Source organism: Paracoccidioides lutzii (genome assembly GCF_000150705.2).
Source record: "Paracoccidioides lutzii Pb01 unplaced genomic scaffold supercont2.9, whole genome shotgun sequence".
Lineage (NCBI taxonomy): Eukaryota > Fungi > Ascomycota > Eurotiomycetes > Onygenales > Ajellomycetaceae > Paracoccidioides > Paracoccidioides lutzii.
The window spans coordinates 235,064-252,032 of record NW_015440955.1 but is presented as its reverse complement, the minus strand read 5'-3'; the positions used below and the strand labels follow the sequence as shown (position 1 = coordinate 252,032).

Here is a 16,969-nt window from a genome sequence, read left to right as displayed (position 1 = left end):
CAACACATGGAAGAATTCCGACAAATCCAGCTTGCCTGCGTGGGCCCGTTCATACTCCACCGCCTGTAGCAACAGCTCCATCTTGTCAATGTCGTGGACGAATTGGGCCTCCGGCGTATTATCATCCTCGTACTCTTGGAATATATCTTGGATATCCTGAGCTGCAAGGCCCGGGCACAGCGCCCAGTAGGGACTTGCCAATATATTCGATAACCTCCGCCTCCCGCCTGGCCTTTTCTGCCTTTGGTATATGGGTATCGGCTGGGGTGATGTCGCCAACTATAGACTCGGCCATGTCATGTATCAGAGCCATTTTTGTGCAGCGGGGGATGTCGAGTTTGGCCGCGAGCGCAGGCGGGGCGCACATGGTCATAATGGACATGCGATACATGTGGTCGGATATCGATTCACCGTTGGTGATGCCGAATCGGCGCCATCCTTCGCGCTTTGTGGATTTTAGGCGCTCAAGAAGATGGAAGAAGGGAACGGGGCTGGAGGTGTTCTCTGCGAGTGGGTGTGGGAGAGTGGCGATAACTGTCACGTCCGTTGTTAGAAACTATCGTCTCAATCCCGAGACTACAAAATAGACAGCGCAATAAGAATAGGACAAAACACCAACCGGACTGAGCTGTCCATGGAGCTTCCTTGAGTGTAGTCGACCCCATGATGCGAGCCCCTAGTAAATGAGGGAAACGCTGTTATTGAAGAGGATTTGCGACAGTTCCAGCGCCAGTCTGGATGAGTAGTATTTAAAAGAAAAGAAAGAATCAAAAAAGAAATAAGAAAACTCTTGGAAAGAATGACAGTCACAACCAAGTGTGCAAAGACTCTTGTCTGTATTTCAGTAGAGGATAAGCATCTGAAGCAGTGAGAGAATGATTAAATAGAAGCAGACCCGCGGTTTCGCCCTAGGACAAACAGGACAAACAGGACAAATGCTGCGAACGTTGCAAACAAGACAAACCTTTCTTGTTTACTTCAATTCTACTGCAATCGCGTTCTTTACCTAGTTATGTCATCTACAATAATTAACTAACCAACTTAGTTGCTGAAACCATTACTCGACAGTTGAACGCTTTGATTATGATACCCCAAAAATGCAATCTTCCTCCAGTCCTCTTCCCAATCCTAAGGGGTTCAATTGGCTGGTCTCCTCGCACATAACTGCCTTTGTGCGGAATCTCAGGCTATTGCATCTTGACCAGCTCCCTGACTGGCCGGATATAACTGTCCGCACTTTTGCAAGTTCCCAACCAAATCTCCGCCAGCGCGTCAAAGCGGTCGAATGGTCTTTGTACCAGCTTTTTCTGATATGGGATCCAGAGGAGACTCAGAATGTAAGTTCAGTATGAGAGCTGTCGCTAAACCGGAAGAAAAAGAAGTGTTCTAAACCTTCTTTATTAGAAATTGCGTCCCTTTTTCCCTCCGCTGGAGCCCTTGCAGTCAGTTAATCTCCGGGCCGCCCTTTTTCGTGCCCTTTCCGATGTCAAGAAAAATGGCGTTCTCGGAAGGGAGGCCATCCTCCGCAAAACGATGCTCGATGAATGTAAAGGGAAGAGATTTGAGGAGGCATTGTACATGTTTTCCACGGCTGTGCTGCAGAAAAAGAGATTGGCTCATGCAAGGGCCCACCAAAATCCAGTGCTTGAGATGTGCTTCAGTGGGAGGACCTCACCTCTAGATCAAGAGATCTTGGTTCCACTGATAATAGCACATCGTACCTCACTCACGGCCATGATCAACCATAAATGCTATGCGCGAGAGGCCTATGAACAACTGAAGAAGCTGCTTGACAGCAAGACGGATGAACTCGCTGTCCGATCAAAGGAAGTTGCCAACAAATCAACCATAGAGAAAAATAGCTACACTGATGATATCATGAATTTATGGCATGGAGATGAGAAATGGGCGGATACGATTCTCAATGGTGGCTTGCAGGCGCCTTCTGACCACGTTCTTGACTCCTCCTTTTCACGGACATGGTCCTTGGCAAAGAATGGTCGATTAGATGAGAAAAGCAGTCACCGGTCCTCCTCTGATCTACTAGCTGATTTGGATAATCGACTTGCAGAACAGGAAGCTAGGGTTGAGAGATGGCGGAAATTCAAGCAATCACTAGAGCAAGAAAGACATGCTGCACAACCCTTGAAAAGCTCCATCTCATCCCAGCCACTAGCTTTTCGTGATCATCAATCGTTATCAGTTGTTTCACTTGAGCATCCAGATCGAAAATCTGTTGATCAGTCACTTCACGACAGTGAATACTCTTCTTTAATTTCGGCGCTGGATGCTTCTCTTCTCAAGCATGAAGTCAACATCTCGCGAAATAAAGAACAGCTACATTCTGCAGATTTAGGAAAACAGAGGCTCAAAAATCTTCATTCAAATCGTGATTATTCCATAGACCAAGCCACTTTAACTCTACTGGCAGACCAACCAACTCCAACTTACAGCAACATGGATAATATGTCCATAATCTCTTCCCTTCCAGCACATGGTAGCACCAGAAGCTCCCCACAGTTCGAAAGTGAAGAAGTAAGTGGAGTAAAAACTCCACACTATGAATTCTCATCCGGCCATGGCACCCCCTCAATCACAATCGACTATGATTGCAACGCAAGCCCCAAATCCGAGGACGCGGAATCCCCACAACCTATCTCCATCAACCCGAACAGGGCCGCTACAAGCACACTTATCGAGCGCACAAGGAAATCCATGACATTCCTCCCCGCACCCACCACCCAACCCCGCAAGTCATTGTCCCACGCAGCAAAGCCTCGAAAATCCCAAATCTTCCCCGTGAACCAGTTTGAGACCCCTAGAAAGGACAGAACTGGGAGTTTCCAACAGCCAGACTCGGGGACGTCGACACCCAAGGAAGAACTCTTTAGTCAGGAGGCGGACTATGCTAGCGTGTTCAAGAGTAGGCCTAGGGTGGCTATTAGTCCTGTCAACTCACCGTCGGTTCATATGTTGCCGATGAACGATAGTGATGTTGATGCTGATGCGGATGGCGAACAAGCCATGGACATACACGGTGGCATGGCTGGATCTGAATTGCAGAATTCGCCGTCGTTTGGAGCTCGGTTCACATCTAAAGTTTAGGATAACAATTTGATTGTGTGGTTTATCTTACGATGGGAGGTTGTTTTGATCCCATTTATGCGATGCGGTTTCTTTTTTCAATTCGGGTCCTAATATTGATTATAACGACGTTCTTTGGGGATTTCCCTTCGATGCTCGCTCGTTGGTTTATATCCCAGTCTTGAAGATCTCTTACTCATATCCCTCTAGTTTTCCACAGACGCCATTCGCTACCTTGGAAACGATCATATAATAGTGACAGGAAAACCCGATGAATCGACGAAAGTATCCGTCAATTCCTATTTTCTTTCATATCTGGAAATGTGATACAGGGTCCTCTGACTACAGAACGTCCGTGTTCGCAGTTCAATACCCACTGATAGTCGAGGCGTAAGGTCTCCGTGTTGTTTGATACTGAAGTGCCGCTTGGAATTAATTGATTGTAGCTCCGGTAAAATATTCATTAAAATTAACGTTTTAGCCTGACTGCCCAACACATGCTTGCAAACTTTCCCGCCAGGGGCGGCTATCAGTCCCCAATCCTCGTCCAATCAAGACGATTTTGCAGCTATCTACCGCAGAGGGGTGTCTGTTGTCTGTTTCTATAATCTCGAAAACTTCTTGAACACCTTGGATGATCCGCGTCCCACCATCTGTCAGGCAGAGTAGCCCCTTCAGCCGATGGATCTCGAAATCTTTCATAGTTGGAAGACTCGGGCTTGTTGGTTTGGGAAGTAGTTGTTGATCCCACAGTAATGATCGTAGCCATACATCCACTTTTGGTACGCTTTCTGGGGCTATCTTGTCAATGGTGAAGGAAAGTGTTGATATCGACTGGATGAGCATATATCTTGGTTAGAAGGGAAACGAACTCTAAAATTTAACGTGTTCTCTTATAATGTGAAGAAGAATTATGGACAGTAACATACGGGATCGAGATGGCTGTGGCCCTTCTCACTGAAATCGACATCGGTCAGGTTATCATACGCATGAATCTCAAGCACAGTTCCTTCGAGATTTGGGACTTTGCTACGGTCCGTGACAATAATTTTCGCCACGCCGTTAATAGAGGTAACCCGCTCCTTAACCTTCTCAAGCTCAGCAGGTGTGATCAAGTCGCTCTTGTTCAGTATGATCACATCAGCATGTGATATTTGAAGATGGGCTGTGGTCAAAACTTCCCCATGGTGGATTCCCTGGATTTCTGATGGAGCAGGCTCGTTTAGAAGACGGAGGATGTTTTTCCCGTCAACGAGAGTGACGATTCCATCGAGGTAGATGGTACTGCCTAGCCCATCGTCAACCCAGAATAAGGGAGCGATGTTGCCTGGGTCTGCGAGGCCGGTTGTTTCCAGTAGAATGTAGTCAAATGTGCCTTGGCGTTCCATGAGCGATTCAATGGCCGCTACGCCTGTATCTCTATTGGTGATATTAGCTGCAATTAGAGCAGATGAAATATCCAGTGTGAGAAGAAAAAAAAAAAAAAAAAAAAAAAACCTATCCTCTCACCTGACAGAACAACATATGCAGCCATTTGCCAGCTCTAGCCATTCTTCAACTTGTTCACGGCCTTTATTGACGGTTATTGACTTCTCGATATCAATTGCTGTCCAACCAAGTCAGTAATGCATCATAGCAAAAGAGAGCACAGCAATCAATAAATTACATACAATCTCCAAATTCTACGATCCCTCCAGAACGTTAGAAAGCGTTGAAACAGGGACATGGGAGTGGGTGGTTACAAGCCGTTAAGAATCACTGCTATTTTCTTCCCGTGTTTTTCACCCAGAATATAGTTAAGCAGCGTCGTCTTGCCCGCACCCAGGTAGCCTGCCACAGGCTTATTTTAGTCAACAGAATTCTCGTAACTATTCTATATATTTTATCTGACAGCCACCCCCTGCATACATACCTGTTACAATCGTGATAGGCACTCTGTTCAGCTTCCGTTCAGCGGGTGTCTTTACATCAGGGCCCTCCAGCGAGTTCATGTCGACTAGTTCAGGCGGGCCCTCCTCATCACTGTCATTAAAATCCATTTTTACTTTTTCTCACAAAGAAAGCAAAGCGAATCCGGAAACCAGAAGATTTATATTCCTGTCTCGGTCGATTTGATATCTTGATATCTAAGTCCCTTACTTACACCGTCCCATATACACCGAAAGGACTACCTGAGGCTGCGCCAACCTGTATCGGGCCACTTAGGGCTTAGGGCTGGTCGGGGCGGCAGAACTAGCTTCCGTCATGGCACGGGACTGGTGTTTGTTCGAGGCAACGTCAGAGCCTCACTTCAACGCGAACCGTCAACAACAACCATTTCCCCTATTCCCCGCCAACCACGCCACGCCACATCCATTGCGCCCGCTCGAGCTGAAGATGACTGCTGCTGGAGCTTCTCCCTCCAGCTCACCTCGGTTGCCCAGCCCCCCGCCATTCACTGAGGTCCAGTTTGGGCCCCAATCCCCGACGGTTGGCGAAGGGTTTAGGACATCTGATGAAGATCTCCTGCGATTACCTCATGAGCCCGACAATGCATCAATGCGCCGCATACGGCCAGGGACCAAATCTACAGATATGGCATCTGGACCCCCTCTCGTCCCGCTCTCCCAGGTTGGTCAATCCTACTGCAAAACCTGAAATGATTGGGCGCTAAGTAACTATTATCGCGGTTCAGCTCGATTCACCATTCCAATTACAAGAACACCTTAAAGCTTTATATCAACACTACACCAGACCTAGTGACTCCTCAACTCTCAACCCAATAACTCGTGATGTTGCGCGGTATCTTTCAGAACCGCCGGAAGGAGTAGAACGCACTCTATGGCTCTATGAGCTCTGCCGGTTCCTCACCATGAAGGCCAATAACCTGATCGTAGCCTTTTTCGCGGAAGACCCACCGTGCTCTGCACAAACATGTCCGGAAATGCGCGCCTCAGAATGGCAATACCTGTGCGCTGTCCATGATCCTCCCAAATCTTGTTGCGCCATCGACTACTGTTGTCATACCCTTGACTGGGCCACGAACACCCTGACATCCCCCAAATACTTCCCAAGCAGGCTAACTCTTGGTTCAGAGTCCTCTGGAGGACCTCAGACGAGCATGAGGCATCTTACCAATATCTTCCGACGCGTCTATCGCATATTCGCGCATGCATGGTTTCAGCATCGTGATGTATTCTGGCAGGTCGAAGGACATGATGGCCTCTACATTTTCTTTAAGACAGTCTGCGATGCATACAATCTCATTCAGGAAGAGAATTATACAGTCCCCGCAGAAGCGGAAGGTATCCAGCCTACAAACAACCGAGATACGGATCGTGACTCCAGCCGCCGTATGACCGTTTTGCAGAGGGAGCCAGAAAATCAGGAAGAAAATCAGGAAGAAAAAGCAGCCCCGGAAAAACAGCCAGAACGTGAAACTCCAGCGACAACAACTAGACGACATAAAGTTTCTCCTTCACTAGGGGCTATTGTCTCAACAATTACAGAAGCTTCAGAGGATGACGATGTAGGCAAAAATCCCCACACACCTAAAGAGGACACTATTGTACAACTCCCAAGTGCAACATCCCCTGAAGGTGAAAATGAACCATTCCCAACCACATCCACGGAAGTCTCTACGACTGAAGCAGTCCCGGTGGAACAAAGTATGTCTGAAACCCCCATCGATGGTGGTGGTGATGGTGAACAGGAAAAGCCAGAGATCGCGAGACCGCCAGCAGTTGAGTCAGCGCCAGAAAGTGCTTCAACTGAGGAGAAGGTAGAAGCTCTGGAATCGCCAACTACTCCAGTTAACACCTCGGAAAAAATTGAGGAAGATTTGTCGGACGATAAAGCTACGGTTACTGAAACAGAACCATCGAAAGCAGATGAGGCAGCTACAGAAACGACGGCCGATAAGGAACCAGGTAGCCCTGACGCTCCTACAACTGCGATTGAGGTCAAGCCTGACTCAGACAAACCTTTCTAATTCCCCCGCTTTCTTTCCATGTTATTGTTCCCCCATACCTTTTTAATCTTTTTTTTTCTTTCTGTTTTTAACATCGTTTATTTGGAGGGAACTTCACGCGGCGTTTTTTCCCCAGAATATACCAAATATACTTGCTTCTATTAAGATGTGTACATGATATATACCCATATGTATATTGTTCTTGTTTTGTTACGGCCCGCTTCCATCCTTTGAGATGACATTAACAAAACCTATTTTCGGGTCCTTTCTATTTTATCGTTGTCTTTTCCCCTATTTTTATGCAAATCGGACATTTTTTACACTGAGCATCATTGAAGCGCTGGAATGGTTGCGGTTTGAGGATGTATGCATATAGGGTTAGTTTGGATAGATATCTTACTCACTTACCTATTGTTACTATCATTAAGCGATTGGGGTAGTCTTCCAAACCGGAGAGAAGATCTCGGCTTCTTCATACCTTTCTTCCTTACTCAACTCGGAGTAAACTGTATATCATCGGCCTTATTCCCCTCCGTCTCTTTAATTTAGTATGCTCTAAATTATTCTTCATCTAAAATATGCAGGCCGACTAATCTCGCAAACTATTCCCATCAACGAGTTATTATCTTCAAAGTTTGTAAACCCAGGACAGGGTATATATAGCCATTTAACTACATTTTAGTGATCAGTTATCTTCTATTAACATCGTCTTCACCAACTTCACGCTCTCCATCGTTAATAATTGATTGGGGAGTAATGACAATTCCAATCAAACCCTTACAGATAGATTAAGTCACATTGCCTGTCAAGCGTATTTCATTTCTTAATAGTTATCAGCACAAACTTAAGCTATAGATACAGCAGCTCCAGACATTGAGATTACCGGGCGAGGTTTCACATCTCCAATATCCAGATTTTCTAACGTTTGCAAGGCCTCTTATTACAAACAAAATGTAGTCCTCTTCTCAGAAAAGCCTATTAATTCTGAACCACCAGGCCGCTGACCAATAAGCAAAAGAATGCCTCGGTCGTCACTTGATCAATAGTTCAATATCCCTCCAGAACCCACCGTTGTTAGGTGAAGTTTGCCGTTGCAGGGCTACAGTATGAACCGTGTTGACTGGCCTTTTTAGGATCAGAGCGGTGCATTTGGTTTTATCTGCTGCGAACTGCAATCTGTCAAAGATATACTGGCGTACCTCAAGGGTGATACCATTATGATAGCAGATGTGGAGCACTCTCCTAAGCAAAAAGAGTCCTAGGTATCAACTGCTCTGCGACAAAATGTAACGGTGTCCAGAAGGAGAAGGAATATATGGTGTAAAAAGTAGGATAGTAGAAAAATGCTTCCAAATCTGATTAAAAAATTGGCTATCTATGGAGAAATAATAAATAACATGTTCATAATATCATTAAATCTGACGATTCTGGCTGGTGATGAAGCGAGAACGGGGATATGATGAACGTATGGAATATAGAAAAGGAGAGAAAACTATATACATAAGAAGTGATAAAAGGAAATATATACAAACCAAGAGGATGGATGGATGTTTTGAAATGGTGTGGAGAAATCGCAATGGAAGGGAAAGCAAACAAAGGCTGTATTTATCAATTGAGCTGTATTGATGCGAGATCCATTGGTTTGGTAGATTTTGGAAATGGACGGGATACACATGAACGATGCAAATAGATGGAGACTCCATGCAAAAAACGAGTAAACTTTGGAAACAGTAATCGAGGCCGTACGAGGTGGGTTCGTTCTGAAGGGGTTAGGGACAGCACATTTCCAATATGACGGAGGGGTATGAGAATGTACGTTCTGTATCGTTGTGCATATATACGTGATGCTGATATGCAATCATGGTTTGCGAAGGCGATTGATTGGGGGAAAACAACTGCTGTGGAGTCGGAAGGGCGTAAACGACGAGATGGGAATTTCTCTAACGTTGGAGTTGCGGGTTTCGAAGATCCCGGGTTCCTACAGCGATAACAGATTAGCATTGGCACAGTGGAATCACCCAGAAGAAAATCGTACATACATTAAATATCTATTTCTAATTTTCACATCCTGGGCAGGAATTTTCTTTCTCTCCCACCGCCCGATGAACACAGGATTTCACCCAATTTACACACCAAGTCCCCAGAATTGATAAGAAACATGAAAAAATAAAACAAGACAAGAATGATAATGAACCATAGATATGAGGTCCTCAGGAGTGCAAATGCATTAAAGGGTGCAAAGGGTAACGGGAATAAGATAAGTTATTCCAACAGATAAAACAAAAAACACTATTATAGTAACTGATTAAAATTTAACGCCAAAGAAATGCTGGAAAATATATTGGGAGAAATGAGGTGATAGAAAACTTTAAGAGGAGTACGAGCAAGCTATGTAATGGTTTTGAGAGGGGTATGCACCTGTTTTAATCACCCTCCAGAAAACAACATTTTCGGAATGAAAATCGGAATCAAATCAAAACCAAAAAGTCAAGAACAATAACAATAACAATAATAATAATAATAATAAGGCTTGGAAAGACTTTTCAAAATCATGTCTATAAAACCCCGTCAAATAAAACCTATTTCGTTGCCGAGATAGAGATGAAGAACGTGTATACAGGAATAGCAGAAGCAAATAAATTCGGATCCAAAAACATTTTCGCAAGTGATAAAAGAAATAGAGCATTTTTGATGTTTCCACCCATCGAAACAAATTATTTGAGCATCATGTAACTCAATAGCCTCCCATGAATAAGGATATCGTGAAGGCGGGGCCTGTAGCCTGTGTTATGCTGCGTAGACTCCAACTTTCAGGGTATATTTATGTAGTTCAGAGCGTCCTATTGACATCTTGCCCCTTCCCGGACTAGAAACCCGCGATGGCGCATCTTGGGTTATTGGTAAGCTGGAGATAAGGAGATCTGATGATTGTCCCATTTCCTCTCCAGAACTAAATATCTGAGGCTCTGGATATATACCATCGAAATTCTACGAGGGTCATCTGGTTTGCAGTCCTGGTTTGAGAGGGCCCTTAGAGCTAGGATTAATAGGTAATTCTGACTTAGGTAGATCATCAGGATGACCAGTTTGACAATTGATTGTGTTGAAGGATGTCCCTAATCAGGTTAATTTGGTAGTTCTGGCACAACAGGATCCTTAAATGACGGATTAATCGGCAATTGCGACATGAGGAGGTCAACAGAACGATCGATCTCATAACTTAATTGCTCTGGATTTCCTTCTAGAGGAGAATGTTTAGAAAAGCCCCTTAGAAGTCTCGGTCCAACAAGATTCTGAAATGCGGGATTAATGGGCAACTCGGGCTTGAGAAGGTCTTCAGAAAAGTCAGTTTGACAACTAGTACGGTTTAAACCATCTTCAGGACCAGAAGGACAGAATTTCTTTGTCGGAACCGACCGTGAACCCGGTTCATCATTGGAATCCTGAGGTGGCGCATAGGAAACTTCACGCGCTATAGTCCCAAAAGCCTGGTTGACTGGCAGCTGTGATAAAAGAAAAACATGTGGCATGCTGGATTGCACTTCGGGAACTGCGGGAGGTTGGCTTGTAGCGTTGAAGAAATCAAAATTCTGATTAACTTTGGCATGAGGAGGAGGGTAGCCAACGAGTTGTCTGAGCTCAGAATGATCCTTAAAAGCTGGGTTAATTGGCAAATTTGATGTCAAGAGCAAATTATCCTCTTGCACTGGCTCAGAAAGCTCCTTGAAAGTAAGGTCAATTGACAGATTTGACAAGAAAAGGTTCTCAAAATGTGCAGTTTGAAGATCCTGGTCTCTTGGAAGGCAAGTTGATAAATCGGTGGCGGTAGGCTTTGTGAGGGTTGAAGTATCAAAGCTTGGACGATTTGAGTACCCAATGTTCTTGTCCTTTGATACAGGTGGATCCTTATATGCCGGATTTATAGGTAGAGAGGAGCCCAGTAAGTCCTCTCGGTTTGTATCTTCGGAGGTTTTGGTCTCAGAATCCACAACTTGAACTTGCAGCACCGCTTCTTCACCAACCTCAGCAGTATCAAGGTATGTTTCAGGTTCGTCACCTTCAGCGCAAGGCTGTGAGGTTGGCAAGTCCCCAGATAAGTGTGGTTCTGCCAACTGCACTGAATTGACCTCAGTACCGCAAGGAGCGTGCCACCCGATACATGTGAGAACTTCCGGAGCCACAAAAGTTCCCATTCTTAATGGTACAGTGCCATGAACTCTAGAGGATAGCGTGACACTCGACGGAGGAGCGGCTAAGATTGCCTCCCCATTAACACCAATGTCAGGATTCTCAAAGCACGCACCCATATCCGAGGATTCAAAGAAGGGAAGATGTAGATCGACATCGTTCAACGAGGCCAACGTCGTTACATGGTGGTTATCTACCGTCGTTTCTTCTCCATGAGAATCGTACAACGGAACGTCTTCCGAAATAGGTACAGGTCTTGGTCCACTAATCAATCCAGCATCGTTAGCAACGTCAATCCTTCTAGGAAGGTTCTCATCCAGGAATCCAGAATCTCGTGGCGCCTGCATTGGGTCGGGAGGAGAAGGCTCCACATTCACAGCTACAGACTCGCTCACCATAGTTGGGGGATGTTCAGGGAACAAATTGAGTAGTTCCTTCGCCGACAGTCGATCCTGAGGTCTGGTACTTAGGCAAATATCAACTACATGTCGATAATAGTCTGGAATTTCCAAGTTGGTTGGTATTACGAACGGTCGAAATTGCTTGCCAGGGTCGTCTTCTTCGGTAGCCAGAGCCCAAAGAGTCATTCCCAGTTGATATAGATCGGACTTCACCCCAATATACATTGATATCTTTTGGTTATTTTCTAGCTTCTTTGTGAACTCTGGCGCCTCCCAGCCCACCGGACAACCCCTTCTATTGATGTCAATGATTTTCGCATCATCTTTGTCGTCAATGACGATATTTGAAATTGTGAAATCACCCTGAACAAAGCCAGCTTCATGAATTTCTGCAAGACCTTGGATAGTTTGCCGTGCCCATCGCTCTCTTCTGGCCCATTCAATACTTCTAACTCCTTTGTTTTCATAAAATAAGTCAACCAAGGCACCTTGGTCAGCGAAGTTGATCAAAAGACCTTTCACCACCATCATATTATCATCGACGACGATAGCTTTAAGTTCGATGACACATTGAGACCCGGACAGAGCATGCAGCGCGTTGATTTCATAAAGAAACTCATCCACGGATTCCGGAGCTGGGACTTCCTTCTTCACATAGAATTTGTTGTTCAATTTCACCTGAAAAGCGAAACCAGACAAGTGGGTATCCAAAAAAAGCTCGCTTTCGCGGACAAAATGCAGCCCTAGGTGCGCAACTGTAGATGATGGTGGGTAAGGAACGATCTCATTCATATCTTCAGTGACATGAACGTGGAGCCGGCCATCAATAGTTTCCAACTTAAGATTAGTCACCGTGTCATAAAACTGGATTTCGCATATTGAGTCGCGGATTGATTCGTATATTCGAGCACTTTTATCCCGTTGATAGTACAAAGATTTGAGATCCTGTTCAAGAGAGTCCAGTTCGGCATTTCGGTAATCGCAAGATACGGTAACTCTCCGCCATCTGTTTGGGGTCTCTGCGTAGGTGATAAAAAACTTCTCTCGATCAGATTGATCTCGAAAATGCATGCTCAGATTCAATACCCATTTATTGTCCAACTCCTTCTCCAACATAGATTCTAAATCCTCCCCATTTACCGAGAAGGTGGCGTCTTTATAGGTGCCAGATTCATAATGTTCCGGTGCATGGAAGGAGACAGTATCAACACATGAAGGAAACGTGAGATCTTTATCGTGGTACCGCACATCTGGAACAGACAATCGTGCGGTAGAAACTGGAGGTGCTGACGGATTTCGGTGGCCGCTGAAGGGTCGACGGCGGTCAACGGACAACGCGCGACTGCGGCCTGCCTCATTACGATAAAGGCGGTCATATCGTTCCGAATTCCGTCTCTTGAGAGTTGGAAGGCGGGGCAGGCTCACCCGAACATTTCTCAATACCGATTTGGGCGGATTGATGTTGTTGTTCTTAGCACTTAGACTGCTAATATCACTATTGTCATTATAAGGTTTCTGATGATTGCAATTCACAGAGTTCGGGGAAACAGAACGGCGGCTATCCTTTCCCAGCCATGAAAGCCCCAATCGATCCCACATGCTCTGCTTTGACGAAGGAACCTTTGTGGGGCCAGGTATGGGGGAAAATGGTCGAGTCAAGGGGTCAAGAGGGTCGAAAAATGAGATGGCCATGCAGCACGATTTGGCGCAAGCTCTAGCTCGCCAGTTGCTACACAAGTGAACTGGGCAACGGCCTGTAGGGTACCAATGCGTCCATATGAGAAGGAAGTTGGAAGAGCCGTGTTGCGGACGGCGTGCTTATGGTGGAGTCACAGGCGGGTTGCTCAACAGGAGACAGATCAAACAATGTCCATGTGCAAAAATAATTACAGGCAAGTTTGGGTTGACTCATCTGCGAGAGAGGATATATCCTCAATCAATTGCAGAGATTGTCAGCAAATCTGTGTTGATCCGGTGGCTCATTCCAGGCCACCAAAAAATTAAAATAGTTCATTAAGAGGACACGCAGAGAACACACGGAGATCAGAGTCGAAGCCGGGATAATGGTCAAGGTTATTGCCGTAATGATATTCAATTACCATGAAAATAGTGAAGCTGATGAAAATACCGGGCCCAGGGGCAATCACCGAATGTAAAACCACCGTGGTTTTGTGGGTGGGATGTTGTTTGACAGGAGTTGTCGAGAGCATGCAAAAAAGATGAGGCTGGACGGAGCGTTGAGAAAACCCATCGCTAATAATAAGTTAGTAAACGAAGCTTTTTTTTTTTTTTTTTTTTTTTTTTTTTTTTGGTTATTTAGCTATGATTACCCTTATTTTATTCTTACTTATTTTATTTTAATTTATTTTTCTATTTATTTTAATTTCGTTCTTGTCACCACCAACCAACAGCTCGATCTTCACACATGCAACTCTCCCGGCAAAGCCCTTGTCTCTGCATGAACTTTTAAATAAATCATGCAAGCTATTTTCCCCAAAGTATGAAAGAGACAAAGCCACGAGAACGTCCCATTTAAACATGTATCCATCTGGGCTGGGAACTGCGTCTACGCGGTCGATTGGCATAGGATTGACAAAGAACACACACGCTAGAGCCCTGGATATGATGCTCATATGCATGTCAACCTAAGAGAATTCAACTGGTGCAAAAGCTAACAATTGTACATACAGACACCCATGGATATACTTGCGTCGGCAACAGCATGATGCGCTACGTTGCTACATCAACAGGTAGGTACCTGACTGGGATTGTTCTGGAGAGGCTGATATACCCCTTCACTGGCGTCTCCCTATCTAACTGCTGCTGTCGTCAAGGCCCTCTTCTCGTGAAGTCGACCATTATCTCCCTGTTCCTGTGAGAATGAGAGAGGGTAGGCTACAAAACTATCTCTTATGATATCTACTATCAAGAGAGCAATTGGCTCAAATCTTCTTTATCTGAGACGTTAGGGCCAGCTCATAATCCCTCCATCATAGTTACAACGCAACTTTACTTGGGTCTGCATTTCATGGGATGTATCCAGCCGTTAACTGTCCCTCCCACGAGCCCTCATATCTAACCACAACAAATAAACCCGAAAACCATGGTCGCAGTCAAAACAAGCCTAAATAAACAACCACCAGAGAATATGCTATGATCCCGGTCCTGGAATCCTCGTCATTTGACCAACTTTTCTTCCTGCAGAATTTCGAAGGCACATATCCCACCAGATCAATCACTGATCCCAGGGTTTCGCCTTGGTCTGATCCGCTGTTGAGTTCAAGATATCAAGGCCTACCTTTGATAAGGCTGCTTGTTCGTTGTGTTCTTACACTATGCAACCAACCATGCCTTAGCTGATTTTCACAATGCGTTGGCTCCAGTTGACACCCAAGATTCTAGATCCCCAACTGTCTTCGGGACCACAGTTGAGAACAAGCATCTCCCATAAGTTACAGAAACATCTTCTTTGCGGCTTCTTACAGGTAGCCACGTTGTACTGGCACTGCCTTTTCCTTCATTTTTATTTTTATTTTTATTTTTATTTTATTTTTATTGTTTTGGCCTAATCGATTTGCTTGTTGAATTTTGACCCGATTCTCCACACCATCTGGCTAACAATCCTTCGTTGGTTAACTACTCTGCTAGCTAAGCTCCACGTCGACCTCTAGAATTGCATCATAACATTGACAGCATTGAATCCCCTCTTCTTTGCCCCTCTCTCGTTGAAAATCTCCGCTTCATCATGCCAAAATAAATTGGGACAACTAAACTTGCGGAACTGGAAAACAAGATTTTATTTAAAAGCGGTCTGTTTAAAAGACTTGAATTTCTCTTTCCAATGTTTCCTTGTGATGAATTTATCTGAAGTTATGCATAATTGGACTACTCTCTACCTTGAGGGATCTCCGTATTCAAATTTTCGTGCGGTCCATGTTGACGTGTTAAGTCCCTTCGCCTTGTTTCTGGCAGGGCAACACCCAAGGAAATCAATATAAAACGGAGGTCAAAACTGTCAGGCATAAAAGCCTCAACTCCGCCTTGGCGAAGGCACCATTATTGGGCGAAAAAGAATCACTAAAGCTACATATTCCATCCACAGCATCTTTTATCTGGCTTAGCACTCCGGCTTAATTAACCCTTGAAAAAAAAAAAAAAAAAAAAAAAAAAAAAAAAAAAAAGACCTCAATCTGAAGAATTTCCATGCCATCCATGACTAGCGAGACATTCTGGACCCGACCCCAGGTACTCAAAATACAATGAATGATTGGATTCTTACCATAAACATGACAATTCATTTAAACAGAGCTGACCTTGGACGATAACCCCATTCCCGCCAAAAGAAGTATTGATGAAAACGGCAAACGAGCCCTAAATTTTAGCCCGCTGTAAAGAGATGTTGATAGCCAAAATAAAAGTGGCTAAGTTGTTCTCAAAAGGGGCTGTCGACTTCGAAGTCATCCTAGGGCAGATATTCGCTCAGTAACAAAAGCGCAAAATCTTTTCGACGAATCACCCTTTCCGTGGGCGCTTAAAAGATACTGTTGAATTCACAGACAAGTTTAATTCTAAAGATAGTTATTAATTCTTCAACTGTGTTTCGCTAACCTCTTCTTTTCCTCCTAGCCAACCACCCACTGCAGATCTCTTCTCTATCTTTCAAAGGACAACAACAACTTGAAATTGATGAGAACTCAACACTAGAGGTTCAGATGGAGGGATATTTCTCTCCAACCAGACGCCCCCACAGTTGGGCAGCTGCCAGCGTACCAACATGTTGTCATTCCCAACTGCAAATCAAGCATCTTCTCACAAGCACAACTAAACAACAGTTAGTTAACTAGAGAACAAGGAGGACCCTGCGCTAATAGACTGAACCTGCGTCTGTTTTTCTTTGCCGTTCCCCCCCTTTTTTTTTTCAAACAGTCTCGCGCTTTAAGAAGTGGGAATATAATTTAAAATCTCAATATTTCCGAACAGCAAGACTTGCTTAACAAATCCAAGTGTGTTGATATTCATACAAGCTATTGGGCACTCCAGGCGCATGTTCGGGAAAATCGGATACAAAATCGATATCATTGACCCCGAAGTATTCTACTGTGCGTTTGTTACTATGAAAAATAATACTCTCCCAGGGGATCCAACTTCCATCCTCGCCAAGCCACCTGCTCTGCCATCCGCGGGAGTATGGGAACGAACTACTTTATGCGTTGTTCGGGTATTTATGACTTTTCTACATGGATTTTTGTTCTGTTTATCATGGAGAAGATGGGAAATGAAGATAATTAGGATAATAAGAGTGTCAGATGACTGTTACTCTCACCCTTTTCACTTTTGTACTAATTCA

At 44.7% G+C, this 16,969-nt stretch overlaps 5 protein-coding genes across 5 annotated transcripts; 2 read left to right on the top strand and 3 right to left on the bottom strand.

Moving 5' to 3' along the window:
• Nucleotides 1-121: 121 nt before the first annotated feature.
• PAAG_03741 (hypothetical protein) lies at nucleotides 122-665 on the bottom strand (the record flags this gene model as incomplete). The annotated part of the gene is made up of 2 exons (XM_015845048.1): nucleotides 122-534; nucleotides 620-665. The coding sequence occupies 2 exons, from the start codon at nucleotides 663-665 to the stop codon at nucleotides 122-124; spliced, it is 459 nt and encodes a 152-aa protein (XP_015702137.1).
• Nucleotides 666-1,097: 432 nt separating this feature from the next.
• On the top strand, nucleotides 1,098-3,105 carry PAAG_03740 (hypothetical protein; the record flags this gene model as incomplete). The annotated part of the gene is made up of 2 exons (XM_002794101.1): nucleotides 1,098-1,337; nucleotides 1,405-3,105. The coding sequence occupies 2 exons, from the start codon at nucleotides 1,098-1,100 to the stop codon at nucleotides 3,103-3,105; spliced, it is 1,941 nt and encodes a 646-aa protein (XP_002794147.1).
• A 456-nt stretch (nucleotides 3,106-3,561) lies between these two features.
• PAAG_03739 (CobW domain-containing protein) lies at nucleotides 3,562-5,123 on the bottom strand (the record flags this gene model as incomplete). Its single annotated transcript, XM_002794100.1, has 6 exons — nucleotides 3,562-3,918; nucleotides 4,014-4,503; nucleotides 4,594-4,690; nucleotides 4,755-4,775; nucleotides 4,870-4,914; nucleotides 4,997-5,123. 6 exons carry the CDS (start codon nucleotides 5,121-5,123, stop codon nucleotides 3,562-3,564), a joined length of 1,137 nt encoding a protein of 378 aa, XP_002794146.1.
• Nucleotides 5,124-5,328: 205 nt separating this feature from the next.
• Nucleotides 5,329-7,054, top strand: PAAG_03738 (Mob1 family protein; the record flags this gene model as incomplete). The annotated part of the gene is made up of 2 exons (XM_002794099.1): nucleotides 5,329-5,694; nucleotides 5,759-7,054. The coding sequence occupies 2 exons, from the start codon at nucleotides 5,329-5,331 to the stop codon at nucleotides 7,052-7,054; spliced, it is 1,662 nt and encodes a 553-aa protein (XP_002794145.1).
• A 3,104-nt stretch (nucleotides 7,055-10,158) lies between these two features.
• Nucleotides 10,159-13,314, bottom strand: PAAG_03737 (hypothetical protein; the record flags this gene model as incomplete). The annotated part of the gene is made up of 1 exon (XM_002794098.1): nucleotides 10,159-13,314. One exon carries the CDS (start codon nucleotides 13,312-13,314, stop codon nucleotides 10,159-10,161), a length of 3,156 nt encoding a protein of 1,051 aa, XP_002794144.1.
• Between the last annotated feature and the right edge of the window lie 3,655 nt (nucleotides 13,315-16,969).